The following is a 16,395-nucleotide window of genomic DNA, read 5'->3' as shown; positions in this document are numbered from 1 at the left end:
GACATGAAGAGAACCTGTAAATCTGCAGAGTTTATAGGACTGCAATATGACACAATAGAAGCACAGTATGACTGTTTGGTAGGACAGACTTGTGCACGGAAGAAGCCCAAAGAGGAACAATTAAAGGAATAATCAAAGTTCTACCATGCTCAAAACTTAAACGTAAGGATCCGTTGTAGGACCCCTGCTTTTTTTTGTGTGTTGGTTTATTTTTTATGTACAGCACATTGGAAACATTTTTGCTGTTAAATGTGCTATATAAATAAAGACGACTGGATTGGATTAATGAACATCCTGCTGAGAGACGATACCATAAATAGCTAGGAAAAAAAGCACTATTTTATTTCTGTTAGTAACCAAACCAGCCTACCCATTTTCTTTATCTTATTGATCTACTATATAGTTATAATATCACTCTGAATAAGAGGCAAAGAAGGAAAAATGCCCTCAGAAGCATGAAAAGAAGATTCCTCTGTCTGCAAACAACAGCCCTTCAGATGGAAAATAAAGCTAATACTTTGCCATATGAAGGAGAAAAAGAAAGAAAACAATCATAATATCAAGTGAGGAAACCAGGCAAATACAAGGAAGTAATAAAGAGATAGGCAGGCGAGGCTGCAGGGCAAAAGTGGGACAAAGATTAATGAATTTTAATGAAAAGGTACCGGTTTCAACAAACAGACAAAAAGACAAAGGGGGAGAAAAATATAACAGCATACATACAAAATGCAACTTAACGACTTAGGAAATAGGCTGTTATTTCACACAAATGGTGACAGAAAGATGGAAGAGACAGACAGACAGTAAAGCTTTAGAATAATCAGTTAGGAAGAGGACAGTCTGAGGGATGTCATGGTTTTGGTTCTGTTTAAGTTTTCTTTTTGAGTTTTCATTGGTTTTATTTCCATTTTGTGTTAATCTAGTTGTTTTTGGTTGTCTTATGTATTTCTTGTTTACCCTCTGTTGCCCTCTTGTGTCAGTCTTCTCCCTTTTTGATTCTTTTTCCACACCTGCTCCCAATCTGCTGATTAGCCAGTCATTGTTCACTTAGGCTACGTTCACACTGCAGCCTGAAATGACCCAAATCCGATTTTTTTTGCCCATTGCGACCTGGATCTGATCTTTTCATGTCAGTCTGAACAACATAGATCCGATTTTTTCCAATCCAACCCAGGCCACTTGGCTATGTGGCCCTGAATCCGATACGAATCTGATCTTTTCAAATGCGACCTGTGTCTGAACAGCCAGGTCGGATTCATCTGACCTGAACAACATTAATACCCGACAAGGGTCATTATTATGCGTCTTGCTACGCAGAAGCGGCAAAAAAAAACAAAAACCATGGCAGATGATGATGCGGACAGCAGTATTTATGTTTAACCATATTAAAAAGTTTGTGTTTTTATAGTTGGAAAAGACCGCTAGATGTGCGCCGGCACTACCATCCATGTTTACAGTACTTCCAGAAAAAAAGAGCAAACAGACCTGTGACGTCATTGCGTTCTCTACTGCGGATGCGGGACACTTGCGTTTTATGACTGCAGCTCACACAGGAGATCACATACAAGTTGCATCTATTTGGAAAAATGAACAGCAAAGTAAAAAAATCGGATTTCGCAAAAAAATCGGAATTGAGCATCAAGACCTGCAGTGTGAATGCAGGCCTTGATGCAATGCAATAAACGTCTTTCTCTGCCTGGTTCCTCATCATTTCTTCTACTTCTCATGTGTTTTCCCTTATGTCTCATGGATTTTAGTTTTTCTGTATTTTTTTGTGCATTTTTGCTTCTGTTAACATCCTTTGGACATTAAACTTGGAAGAAACCACCTCAGCTTTTAACTCTGCATTTGGGTCCTTCCAACCTCCACAGAGTAAAGACAAAAAAGAAAACAGCTGTTTAGATTGACTTTAGAGTCAAAGAGCACCACAGAAATCAAAGGTCAGCCACAGGTCAATAATTTAAGCTAGTATTTTGCACAGAAATAAGGAAACATAGCTTCTTCCAATCCCCATTTAACTTTTTTTCTTATTAATTCAGGCATCATTTTAATGACGGCTCTCTGGTAAAGACCTAACTTAAATTTCTCACAACCCTTTAAAACCAAGATGTAAATTAAATTCCTTAAATATCAATTAAAAGAATAATATAAACATATTTGTTGGATAACATACTTAAGTGTGACATTTAACAGGTCTATATTTATTAGTGTCATGTCTGTCTTTTCAACATTAGAATTATTCATGGATTTGTGGGAACTTATTGTGGTCCACAAATATCATTTAAAGATGGAGAATCTAATGCAGAGGTCAACTCAGGTTGGTGAATAGGGATGAAGCAGATTTTTGCTTTGTTCTAGGTTCCCTTTGGACAAACCTCAAATTATTTAACTTCTTCAAGATCTTTTCATCCATCCAGACTGAAATGGGGTCTAGTGCAGGAAAGATCTGATTCCTTTGCAGACTGGAAATATCCATCCATCCATCCATCCATCCATCCATCCATCCATCCATCCATCCATCCATCCATCCATCCATCCATCCATCCATCCATCCATCCATCCATCCATCCATCCATCCATCCATCCATCCATCCATCCATCCACATTTCTAAAAAGTCGTAGTCATTGCCTTCAGATGACGGGTTGAAGGTCATTGTTCTGATGTGCTGACTCATTGGCAGCCTGGCCACTATTAACATCAACCATGCATGTTAATGAGCCCAATCAATGGGTTTTCAGCTTATTCCAAGAGCTGTATAAATTGTGCTCAGGTTAAATACAATAATCACATTTAGATGTTTGTCCTGCTTAGTACAATAGAAGAATCAACATACTGACCTGACATTTTCACAACTATCTTCCCTTAACTAATACCTACTGTGCTGTCTATTAAATCACTTAAGAGCTACAGCTATGTACAGACCTGCAAATGTCCTCTGTAAGGCCTGTGTTCCCTTGTCCTATGCTCTAAGATCTCTCATCCAATTTCTCCTTGTTTATTTATTATACAGGTGATCTGAGGCTTTAAATTGACTTGGAATTGATTTGGCAACACCTTCTCCTTCATTTCCCTGCCCTGCTCCTCCTCCCCCCTTTCTCAAAAGACTTTTGATTAAACTAGGAGTCTTGTTTAAGCTGTTAAGGAAAGCAGGATATTTAAATAAAATGACAGACAGAAAGCAGTAAGAAGAAAGAGAGAGAATTACTCTTACTATCAAGGCAGTGATGTGAGCCATAAGAGAAGGACGACCCCCACACTTCAATTAATTGGGGCTAGGAAAATACAATCTATAAAAATATAATCAAAAGTGCGTTATGATGGTCATTCACTTTATAGGTGTTTTCATTTTATTAAATCATGAGAGCAAATTTGAGTTTCCGTTTGCAATATTATTGGTGTCCGAATTGGTGCTTAACATTTATGTATTATAACTGCCACAATAGTTTAAGTTAATATCTAGTTGTGCGGTAAGCTCGGCCACAAACCACATACATTCATGTGTACACACACACACCTACACACACAATATATATATTTATATATATATATGTATCTATATATATAGATTTTTTTTTCTTTTTTGTAGATCGCATCAGAACATTGTGCTGCACAGTGTGAGAACATACATCGTGACTGTATGACCAAACCGTGTGGTTTAGTCGTTTCAAATAAAAAAAAAATCGCACAGTTTATGCCCGGCTTAACCAGGAAAAGGTAGTCCTGGCCAAGATGCATACTGAACAGTATTACATTAAATTAAATCACAGGTACATACATAAAAACAACATATATGACAGATAATGGCAGCCGTCTCAAATTCTTTCATTTTCAGACTAAAAACACTTACAAGGATAAAAACTGAATAAATATCCAAGTAGAAAAAATAAATGCGGGTCAAGGGAAACTGCAAACTAGTTTTGTATTTTTGTCTCTGTAATGTGTCTTGAGATGACATGTGCTGTGAACAGGCTTTTAGCTAATATTGCGTCTGGGCACACATTGAACGCCCTTTAGTAAAAAGATGCCCTGTTTTTCTTCTGGAAACTTAGCTCAAATGTTAAAAATTTAACAAGCATAATAATGCTGCTTGATGCGCCACATCAATCAGTCAGAGAAGCTGATCTGCAAGCTGGCAGGGTGCTAAAGCAGGGAGCTATGATCACTCCATTAAAACTGTTTATTAACGCCTAAAATAACTCAAAATGTCAAAGCCTGCCAGCAAAATGTTTTCACTTTTATTATTCTGGTGCCTGCAGTTTGAGCCATGTACATGAAAAATGCTAAATTCTACTTCCAGCCACAACGAACAGGAGCAGAAATCCCCAAGAGGAGACCGGGCTGGGGCCAGCTGCTGCTGGGGATTTCCAGTGCCAGCGCACCGTCAGCATGTGGGGGTCTGAGCGGCTCTGACTGCAAAATAATTTCAAATTAGGATCGTAATGTTGATTAACTGACTTTACAGACAAGGTTTTGAGGTGGACTTTCCTGCATAAAAATACATTAAAACTACCTATTACCCTTATCTCAGCGAATATAGCAAAGCCGCTCTCTGCCATGAACAAGGCTGCAGCAGAGGCATCAGATGCATCTGTACACATCTGACCTTAGTGTGTAAAAGCATTAAAAATGAAGCAGAAGACGTTTTTTTGCTGCTCAAACTGCAGTGTGAACGCAGCATTACACTTTCTGATTGTTTAGAATTAACCTATGATATACAATATTTTACCTAAAAATGATCTCATGTCTTCCTTAGGAAATTTCCACCATTAGTCAAGCACACTTACAGAGGTTGGACAATGAAACTGAAACACCTCTGATTTTAGTATGGGAGGTTTCATGGCTAAATTGGACCAGCCTGGTGGTCAATCTTCATTAATTGCACATTGAACCAATAAGAGCAGAGTGTGAAGGTCCAATTAGCAGGGTAAGAGCACAGTTTTCAGTCAAAATATTCCAATGCAAACAACATTATGGGTGAAATACCAGAGTTCAAAAGAGGACAAATTGTTGGTGCACGTCTTGCTGGCGCATCTGTGACCAAGACAGCAAGTCTTTGTGATGTATCAAGAGCCACAGTATCCAGGATAATGTCAGCATACCACCAAGAAGGACGAACCACATCCAACAGGATTAACTGTGGATGCAAGAGGACGCTGTCTGACAGGGATGTTCGGGTGCTAACCCGGATTGTATCCCAAAAAAAAAAACACGGCTGCCCAAATCATGGCAGAATTAAATGTGCACCTCAACTATCCTGTTTCCACCAAAACTGTCCGTCGGTAGCTCCACAGGGTCACTCGTGCCAATACCAAACGTCGGTTTCAAAAGTGCAAGGAGCGCAAATCTTGGGCTGTGGACAATGGGAAACATGTATTGTTCTCTGATGAGTCCACCTTTACTGTTTTCCCCACATCGGGGAGAGTTACGCTGTGGAGGAGCCGCAAAGAACCGTACCATCCAGACTGTTGCATGCCCAGAGTGAAGCATGGGGGTGGATCAGTGATGGTTTGGGCTGCCATATCATGGCATTCCCTTGGCCCCATACTTGTGCTAGATGGGAGCGTCACTGCCAAGGACCAACGAACCATTCTGGAGGACCATGTTCATCCAATGGTTCAAACATTGTATCCTGAAGGAGGTGCCGTCAGGATGACAATGCACCAATACACACAGCAAGACTGGTGAAAGATTGGTTTGATGAACATGAAAGTGAAGTTGAACATCTCCCATGGCCTGCACAGTGTTTTGGAGGATCGAGTCAGGAAACATTTTCCTCCACCAGCATCATGTCGTGACCTGACCACTATCCTGCAAGAAGAATGGCTTAAAATCTCTCTGACCATTGTGCAGGACTTGTATATGTCATTCCCAAGACAAATTTACGCTGTATTGGCTGCAAAAGGAGGCCCTACACCATACTAATAAATCATTGGGGTCTAAAACCAGGTGTTTCAGTTTCATTGTCCGACCCCTGTACTTCCCATAATCAAGAGAACAGTAGTGTTTTAACAAAGAAAAATGTTAGATGCATTCCACCTCAAAATGCAGGAAATAGGGTTTCAGAGCAGAGATGGGAAGTAACGAAGTACAAATACTTTGTTATTGTACTCAAGTAGATTTTTCTGATATTTTTACTTTACTACTTATTTTTATGGCGACTTTTTACTTCTACTCCTTACATTTTTACACAAATATCTGTACTTTCTACTCCTTACATTTAAAAAAATTGCTTTGAAGCTTTGAATCATTTCAATGGAGTTACCGTTATTATTTTTCACGTCATCAATACCAAATTCAATCTAATTGGATGGGAATCTACGTTGCATTTGACGCACCACTACAAGATGAATCGACAGATTCGGCGGTATTCATTGGTGGCAAATCATTGCAGCTTGGTGGCGGTGGCGTTAGCATAGTAGCATGGACGACGAGATGATTGAAAATGAACACAACGGAGATCTAGTCCTATTGGCAGACATCCATTTAAAATGTAGGCAACGGCATGAAAAAAGTGGTTTCTACTTTTACTTTTATACTTTAAGTAAATTTACAAGCCTGTACTTTGTTACTTTTACTTGAGTAAAGAAGTTTAATCAGTACTTCCACTTTTACCAGAGTATTTTTTAACACAAGTATCTGTACTTTTACTCAAGTACAGAAAGTGAGTACTTTTGCCATCTCTGTTTCAGAGTATACATTTCAAAATTTTACGGTGGGAGAATACCCACGCACCCCTATGCCATGCAAAACCTAAAGATTTCATACATCAAGGTGTACACCCTATGAAAGATTCCTAGCTAAAATCCTGGCTGTGAATTAGCACTATATAAAGAAACTGAATGGAACGGAAAATTTGTTTAAACTTTTCTCCTTCGCAGCATTTTTTGTTATGTGTTGATGTGTGTGTTCATCTCCTTTTTATATTTTCAAAAGTCCCTTTTGAGTTTGCTAGTCTTCTTTCTCAGTTTGCAAGACTCTTTTAAAACTTGATCTGAGTTCAAGTTCATGTTGCGTCAAAGAGATGCATAACCTTGCAAGGGCTTTGTGTAGTGTTCAAAACTGAATGTATTTGATTTGGCATCCAGTCAGACAAAAAATAATTGAGTCATGCGATGTCTGTAGCAATTAAGATGTGTTAAATTAAACGCTACACAGATGCTGGCAAATACATACGACTGAGCCACTGGCTGGCAGAGCAAGACAGATAGGAGTGTACATAGTTATTCGCAGGAAGGTCATGAGTCAGACAGGAAAAAAGACATAGGGGTAGAGAAAACTTAATGCAGGTCTAATGTCCAAATGATTATTACACAGGCTCTTTGGTTTTCATTATTGTTGTTGTTGGTACTACTACTACTAATAAAAATAATAAACAGTACATATTTTTTATAACACAACTCTTTAGTGTTCATACAGTTACAAAAGCCAACACACATAAATTATTATTGCAAATTTTTTTGAAAGTTCTTTTTTTCTATAACCATGAGGTTGTTGGATTAGATGCTAATTTGTAGCCTGTTTTAGACATGGCTTGTTCTTTCTTCCTTTGTATCATTTTTCGTGTATTTCTTTTCAGTTCAAAATAATTTTGCAACTCTGCAACTTTTTTTATTATTTTTTTTTATTTAGTGAGACGACAGAACCTTGTTAAATTGGTGATTTCTGCGTGTTTGTGCACTTTGTGAGGTCACCGATAGGATGACTAAGAGTGAGAGAGAACTGGAAGAAGAAAAAGGGAAAGTGTGCTGGTGTGTGTGTGTGTGTGTTCCTGTACTATTTGTCATCCGGCCGCACTCTTTGGTGACACCTTGTTCATTTGCGAAACCCGCTGTTTGAGATGCAGGAATCGATCGAGTAAATAGAAGAGTCGAGCCCTCGAGATAAAGAAAAGAAAGGTAGGGGGAGAAAAGGCATTGGATTGAAATTTATGTGCAGGTTTTACCAATATTTCAACCATAAAACTGGGCACACAACCATCGTGACTGGCGGGACAGCAGATTACTAGAAAAAACATTAAAAGCACCCCAAGAAAGATGCAGTAAGTCACTAAATTGTACTGCATAAGTCTTAAAGTAGACCAGACGATTATTATTTTACATACAGTTTGAACAATTGGCCAATATTCCTGCAGTTTAAAATGAAAAGTTTAATTTCAAAGACAGAGCTGACAACTTTATTATGTCTCATAACTCAACATTCATCCGAGACATTGCCAGATGTTTACTTTTACAACTGATTAGGTTTTAACAACACAGTTTACAGATGGATATTACGGTGGCTTCCATTAGAGAGTAAGTAAACTAATCGATATAGTGCTTTCTGTTGATTAAGACCATGGAATGTGGAAGAGAGCTTCAGAGAAATTAGACTTTTACATTTCCCCTGAGAGTTCATCTTAAAGATTGTAACTGATGCACAAGTATGTTTAGATTTTATTTTCTTTAGTGACTAAAGTAGGAGGAAAGAGATGGATTCTATAATGTATGTAGAAATCTAACTTGCAGGCTTGAACAGGAAGGCTCTGTTATCATTCATTGAAGTTGTGTTCAGTGTTGTGTTCAATGCGCTTTAAAAGCGGCAAGCTTGAAATATTTACAATTGGACTTAATCAGGTTTTTGGTGCACTTTGGAAAACCAATCTGGTTTCTTATCTTAACAAATATATACTGTACAGCTTTAGGGTTTATAGATAATTCTTTTTTTTTTATAATCATTTTGGTAAACTTTTTGTCCTCATATAACTTCTTTTAACCCTGTTAATTGTTTTAGGGATGGGGGAAAACCCTAGCGCTTAGGGAAAACCATAAGACAGAGCTAGTTTTGTCTGTTTTAAAGCTGAAGTCACACTTTTCCAATGTACTAACATGTACTAACACACACTTTACATGGGTCTGAATATAAGTAAATGAAGTACATAGTGTCCTGATCGGTTTAAGGAATCTGACCCACACGCAGAGAAACCACTGAGAAAACACGGGAAAAAGTTTAACAGGTTTATTTGATGTAATGTGAACAGAGGTTGGATCTGGAACTCAGTGAACTGGTGAACCGAAACTGGAGTCCAAAGGGGAGATCACAGAGATCAGTTCAGGGACCATGGGAAATGAGACTGCGGCTTGAATTATGCTGGAGAGGTACTCGCGTTTGAGGGGAGTCTTGTCAATCCTTGAATCCAGTCTGTGTGGGATTATCCAGAGAAGAGGAAACTCATCGGAGAGCGGAGAGGTAGACATACGTTGGACCCAGAGGCGTTAGGGAGTGGACTGTCACTTGGATTTCCGATGGTAACTTGAACGGATCTTGTGGAGGTTTTCCCCTGCTCAGTGTGTACTCAGTAAATCCTTCCATGGGGGGTCCAGGTATCCAGTTACACAGGAAGGCTTCCCAAAACTGGCAAACACTCTGGCGTCAAGGTATTGACAGTCCTCTGCTCAAATACTCCTCTAGTAATGAACCAACGAGCCGCAGGTGTGCAGGGAGGCCCAATGAGGACAGGGCACCACCTGGTGGTGGAGAGAGAAAAAACCCCAAAAACAACCCACACAAACTGGATTCCTAACACATAGTTTTGTAGCACCCAATGCAATTAGCTAGAAGTTAAGAAGGTGAAAACAGGTTTGACCCCTTTTGCCATAAGAACTACTTCAATTGAGTGAGCCTTAAACAGTGCAGACTAAGCATACTGTATGCAGTAAAGTTCTTTTAGGATCTCTGATGAAAAAATCAGAGGCAATTTTGCATATGTGGAAATATAACTTTAAACCTTTAGCTTGCAACATCCATGTCTGACGTTTTCTAAATGTAAGAAATGTGGATTTTAGTTGTGCTGGAGATTAAATTGGGAGTCGGATGCATAAAAACAATACATGTTTTTTTTTTTTTGCATAATACATTTTTTTTCTTCATTAAAGAAATCTAATCTTTGACTTTGCCAATACAAAAAAAACAATTTATTTCACCCACAGTTAAGTTTTATTGATGCCAAAACAAAGTCTAATTCATTTTCATTACTATTTAAGTTAAAATAATTATCCTTAGCCAGGTTTTAGTCTTTGTTTTTGGCCCATTTTTCTGTTTATTATTATGACTATCGATTAAAAAAGTATAGCAGCACAATGTAAAACTTAATCTGTCTCAAATTATAATGCTGTGTTGATGTGCCTTATGGTGGTGACTGTTTGCCATGACATTATGACAGAGCAGCTGGGTGCTAGAGGCTGCAAATGTCAAGGTCATTTAGTTTACTGTGTCAGATCCAGTTAGGGACTTTTTATAGGACTTACACTCAGCAGATTTAAATATAACAAGATCTTCAACCATAGAGCTGTCATGATGGTGTTGAATGAAGGAACAAAATGTGAACAGGAACCCTGATAGATGCCGTAGAGGTTTAAGTTTGAACAGAAGAAAAAAAAAAAAAAACTGCATAAAACAGAAGTTTACAAACTCAAAATCCAAAGAAAAATCCAATTTCAAGAAAAAAAAAAGTAAATATAAAAACTACTAAAAAAAAAAAAAAAAAATCACAGCTGACAAAAAGTGTAATTAATGGATTGAACAGGCAACAAAAAATAATACAGAGAATCGAAGCAGAATCAAACAGATTTCTATTCTATTCTATTTGGACATTCTGTTTCATATTATTTGTCCCAGTTCCTTTCTCGTATGTGAACCTCTACTGTTAAATCTTAACATCATTGTTCTATTTTTTTTTATTTCATGTTTTATTGTCTTCTGTTTCATTTTATTCTAATGTGGTAAACGTTGTACAACCTCTTTTGTTTAAATGAATTTTACTATTTTTTTGTTTTTACATTCTTTTCTCATCTTCCTTTTTAGAGTGCATTTATCTCTGTTTGTATTGTTGTTTTGTATTTCATGCTATGCCTTTCTGTTGTCATGGGTTACAATCTTATTTGATGTTTTCTTTCCCCATCTTTTCTACTTCTTTGTATTCTAATCTTCTCTCATATTTTCTATTCTTTTTGTTCCATTGCTTTTTCGTTCTATTTTTATCTGTTCTACTGTGCCTCTTTACTACTTATTTTGTTCAGTTCTGTTGAGGTTTTTTTTTTGTCATTGATTTATGATTCCAGTCCATATTAAATTTGTGACTACAAGTGATTGTGTGTGTGTTAAGCTGTGGAAGTTTTCCTCTGCTCTGATTATATATTAGTTTATCTGTGAAGTTACAGAAATCCAAGGTTCCCAAAGAGGGGATCCAGTAAACTTTATTGTAGAGTGAGTTTAACTGTGTCAGTAAAGATAAACTCAATTTTCAGGAGACTCATGAGATGTTACTTTGTAATTTATTGAGTGTGTAAAGCTCTCAGCTGAAGTATCTGTTTCTCTGTGCAGCAGCTTTATTCTCTTTAATGCCACATTCAAGTTTTAGCAGGCTTCAGTCTTGGTTCGTTTTCCTCTTCCTTTTAAATCATCTTTCTACAGTTCTTGTCTTGCATGGATGAGCTTTTTGGATAAGAAAATGGTATTGGGGAGATCATTTCATGCCGCATTACAACATGAGGTTGAAAAACTTCCCTGACTCCATCTGTTCTTCTCTGTGTCCTGCAGTGCAGTTCAACTTGATTCCTGTGGGACTCAGGATAGTGGCCATCCAGAGCACCAAGACGGGGCTCTACATCGCCATGAACAGCGAGGGCTACCTCTACACCTCGGTACAGTCAGAGCATATTTTACTATGTTGCCTTGAGACTTTAAAATCCCAATATGTGATTTCATTACACACGCCCTGCTTGGAGAAACTGCCCCCTCGCTGCTGCATTTACTCCTGCTGGCTCAGATGAGCCCTGTCACGAACCATGCTTTCCAACAAATTATACAGGTTCCTTCCAACAAAGGTAATGTTCCCATATTTCATAGATTTACTGTGCTTATGAAAGCCTTTCAAGTCAGTCTGCGTTGCAAAAATAACTCGGTCCAATATCAGGCTGAACACTGATAGCCTCATAAGATGCTGCTGCACTTCTCACCAGTATTCCATGCTGAAATCTATTCAACATGCAGGTTTACACCTATAATGGCATCATTACTGCAGGCCTTTCTGCTACATCAGAAAAATCTCCAAAAAAACATATCATGACCACCAGCTGAACTCCCCATTATCAAACAGCCAAGTCTACTTTAAAACACAATGTAAAGTGAACTGGCTTTCTATTTGGTTTTACTGCTAGTACTAATATATTATAAAGCTATAATCTTTTAGTTAAAGAAAACATATATATAATTGGGATGCTATTATAGCCACCGACCAGAGTTTGCACATTCATCAATTTTACAAAGCACATTGCTACTTGTCTTGCATTGACTAAAAAAAGAACATCTATTAGCAGTTAGAAAATTTCAAGTGGGGTGAAAGTGACCGATTCTCAAAGAGCCGTGTTGTTTATGACATGCTGTTGACTGTTTACTATCTCCTAAGAGCTCGTGATGAATAGGGGTGCGGGGGAAAAAATCACTTTGGCGATATATAGTGATTTTCGCCTGCCCTAAATAAAATCCATCTGTCTTTTTCTAGTATAAATTTTAAAATAAAAAAATTTTTTTACCCATAACAATGAGGAAAAATAGGCTACCCCTGCACCCCCCCTCTGGCAGACAGTGCTGTGAAGCCGTTTTGCAGTGCAGCAGCTCCATGTCTGTAGATGAGGCAGTCAGAGTGGAAGACATGGACTGACTCAAACCCTAAACAACATGGATACCAAAAAAACTGAATGATCAACGTCTTCGGATGAACATATACAGCACTTGCTTTTTTATCTATACATTTAATTTGATAGCTGGGAACTATATCACAATATATAGTGATATTGCAATATAGTGATGGTATCACATCGTGACACCAGGGAGTTTTTCCTCTCCACTGTCGTTACAAGCATGTTTAGTGTGAGGGATTGTATTTGAGTCAATGAGTCAATGCAATCAACTGGTTTTCCTTAGATAGAAAACTTTGTATCAATTTGACTGTATGATCTGGTTGAACTGTGCCTTGAGATGACATGTGTTGTGAATTTGGCGCTATATAAATAAACTGAATTGAATTGAATTGACACGTATCATGTCGCAAAACCCATGCCAATACTCACCCCTAGTGGTTACTGTCTTTTAATCACTTCTATGGATCTCTTTATATAGAACATCCCTTGATTTATTCTGAATGTATATATTCTGTATTTTATATATTTTTTAAATTAACAGTATGGTAACATCTCTTAACCAAAACAAATTCTTCATATGTGTAAAACACTACTTGAAAATAAAGTATTTTCTGATTTGGATTCTGATTGTAGAAGGCATAAACAAAGAGAATAAGTTGCTAACTTTCTTGCTCTACTCTATAATAAGAACTTGAACTGTTCAGGAAAGGTTAGAATCTGGTTTATGCAGATAAAAACATTTTGACTAAAGTACATTTCAACATATGGTTTCCCTGTTACACCTTTTAAAAATAACTTCCTAATTGGATGTAAAGCATATTTTAACTAGTGGCAGAAATTATGAAAAAATAGGAATACATGTCCATTTCTTTATGTGTTGAGATGTTCTACCACTGCATGCATGGGTTCTCTTCAGGTACTTCCCCTTCCTCCAGTATTTGTCCTATTTACCGTTATTCAGCCACACTGTAAATTCCCTCTGTTTTTGGTGCTACCCTTTAGGAGTAGCTACAAACGATATTATTATCGTTATTTTTCATTAATGCTTGTGAAAACCTACTAAAGCGATATTTTTGGATGGGGTGTAATGAAACTGAAATGTCCCATTTTGGTATCAATAAAGTATTTTTTAATTGAATTGAATTTGTATAAATATAAGTTGGCATTGGCAGACTTAATCACCTAATATGTTTATAAAGGGTATAATTGAATTTTCTAATACAACAGCAGATCCTGTCTTTATTTCAATCTTTCTTAAAAAGGGATTACAGTTTTCTACTGATACTGCAATTCGCTTCTGATTGTCCACAAAATCCATCTTGAATATAAAGCTTCGATTGCTAGATTGGATCCACTTAACAAATTCAAGAAAATAGGCTGCAGGCTTAAAAATTGACTACTGTGGTGTCAGTCTGCTCATTATAGTATGTTTTAGTAAAGTGTTGAATAAAAAGGCTATTAAATAGTTGTCAGTAAAAACTTTTAACTCAAACACCAAAGTATACTGTGCTATCTTACTACGTTGCCCTGAGGTGAGATCATCAGGCACTTTGTTTTATGCCAGCAAACATTGGTGTATCAAACAGGTTCCTGCTCTCACTCACAGCAGCCTGGTTATGCTGTTTTCTCTGAAAGGGCTCAAACAGAACATCCTCAGGGTCGCTCTGCATTGATGTGCAGGGAGATGCGTCAGAGCCGAGCCTCAGATTTAACAGGTGGATTCAAGCACAGATCATCGGCGCTCTCTAACAGGATCCAAATGAAAGCATATTTTTTCCCATAATGGTGAACAGGAAGACTGTGTGAGATCTTTTTTGAAGCAAAGCAATACATTCAATACAATACAAAAGCAGGTCAGAACGAACACTAAGATGAAAATTGCTTCTTATGCTAACATACATACAGAACCAGAGCATCCATCAGCTGTCCAAAGCTGTATGTTTTTTCATGTTCTCTGCTTGTTCTACCAGCTTCTTGCTGTGCAGTTGTGGTGCAGCTCACACACAATCAGACTAAATTAATATTTATAGTTTGCTAATAAAATCCAGAACACACTGATGCATTGCCACTATTAGGCTGGTACTGAGCTGAGCTTACCTTGTTCTGCATGCAGCCAGTCAAACTAGAATTGGGTTGGAAAAGAAGACTGAGAAGTTGCATTCTATCCATCCATCCATCCATCCAACTTCTTCCACTTATCTGGGTTCGAGTGGTGGGAGTAGCAGCTTCAGTAGGGAGGCCCAGATGTCCCTCTCCTCAGTCATTTGGGCCGGCTCCTCCGGGGCAATCCAAAGGCGCTCCCAGGCCACTCAAGAAACTAAGACCCTTCAGTGTGTCCTGGGTCTCCCTCTAGGCCTCCTCCCGGTGGGACGTGCCTGGAACACCTCACCAGGGAGACGTCCAGGAGGCATCCTAATCATCCTAAGAAAAATAGATGTTTCTTTTAACTGATAACTGATGAAGTTGTTGGGCTGAATGTTAACACAAGGCAAAACGAACAGATATCTGTAATAATTTTCTTTGTTTTTTACATGTCATCAATTTGGTGTTAGGCTAATCAGTTGAGGACTTTTATCTGGTGGTTGAAATTGTAGCCTTGTGGTAAACTAAGGTTATTTTAACATGCTTATGTATATTAAGAGTAAAAGAAATAGCTTAAGAGATTACATTGATATATTATGGTTATTATGGGAGTTTGCCATTGCAGCAAACTCCCTCTGAGTTTCTCCTGATGGCATGGCAGACCGCTACGTTTACGTAGGGGTGACAGTGGCGTTGGATGAAGGAGTTTGCCCTGCAACTGGAGGGTTGTGGCTTCTGCTTTTAGTGAGCCCCAGGGCAGCTGTGGCTACATTGTAGATTGCCACCATCAGCAATTGTATCTATCATCTGGTCACTTTATGGGGGTCCAGTATTCTCCCCAGAAGATAAAACTATTTAGGGTCAAAGGGGATGTGTTCTGTAGAAAGTTTAAGACACCTAATGCTTCCTAAAAATCTAATGAGCCCTGGCACCTAAGGGTGAAAAAACTTCTGGACTCATCCGTGACAGGTCCTGTTGGCCTAAGATAGGAGCCAAGGTAACAGAGAGTACTGACAGGAACCCTAAATGAATAAAGACAGCTCATGATAAGCATGTGGAAGAACAAGTTCTAACTGACAGGATCTTATTGAGAAACTATGGTGTCAAAGGAAAACAGAAAATTGGAGGTCAAATGGAGTCTTATGTCACACTTATTGTAGATAAGTTAATTATGTTTGTTAATACAAACAAACAGAACCAAAGGGGAGAAAATTGAAATTAGTTCAATCTACTTTTAAATAGGCATATCTACTATGTTTTATTAGTTTAAAGGCCATCATTTCACAATGAAAAAAAAGAGAATTTGCAATCATCTCAGAAATGGACATTCCAGCAAATCCACAATGGTGCAATGCTCAAAGAAATGCAAAGATATTCTTTTTAGACTCTGCATACCTCAGATGGCATGATAAATATCAAAGTTTATGATTTTGCTTTGCAATGCCTCAGTTATGCAAGGTTGATTAAGAATTATTCACATAGGTAGAATATCTTCTGAAACAATTTCCTTAAGGACCAGATAACAAGTGTTATATTCACAGAATAAACACGTAGATTATCAGCACAAAAGAAAGCTTTTTTAATTCAGCTTAAAAATAAAGTCAAAACTTTTGGCCTCTGAAAGACCTTCATAAA

The 16,395-nt window shown here is 37.9% G+C and overlaps 1 protein-coding gene across 4 annotated transcripts in view; it reads left to right on the top strand.

The window, feature by feature from the left end:
• The window catches only part of fgf11a (fibroblast growth factor 11a), a 122,915-nt gene that overhangs the window by 76,282 nt on the left and 30,238 nt on the right, over positions 1 to 16,395 (top strand). For all 4 annotated transcript variants that reach the window (XM_038304005.1, XM_038304006.1, XM_038304007.1 and 1 more), the window contains one exon: positions 11,576 to 11,679. In XM_038304005.1, coding sequence (XP_038159933.1) covers positions 11,576 to 11,679 — 104 coding nt within the window. The remainder of the gene's footprint in view (positions 1 to 11,575; positions 11,680 to 16,395) is intronic.

This window comes from Cyprinodon tularosa, unplaced genomic scaffold (genome assembly GCF_016077235.1).
Source record: "Cyprinodon tularosa strain WSP-4 unplaced genomic scaffold, ASM1607723v1 ctg523, whole genome shotgun sequence".
Classification (NCBI taxonomy): domain Eukaryota; kingdom Metazoa; phylum Chordata; class Actinopteri; order Cyprinodontiformes; family Cyprinodontidae; genus Cyprinodon; species Cyprinodon tularosa.
The sequence above is the reverse complement of the archived record's forward strand: the minus strand, read 5'-3'. Positions and strand labels throughout refer to the sequence as shown.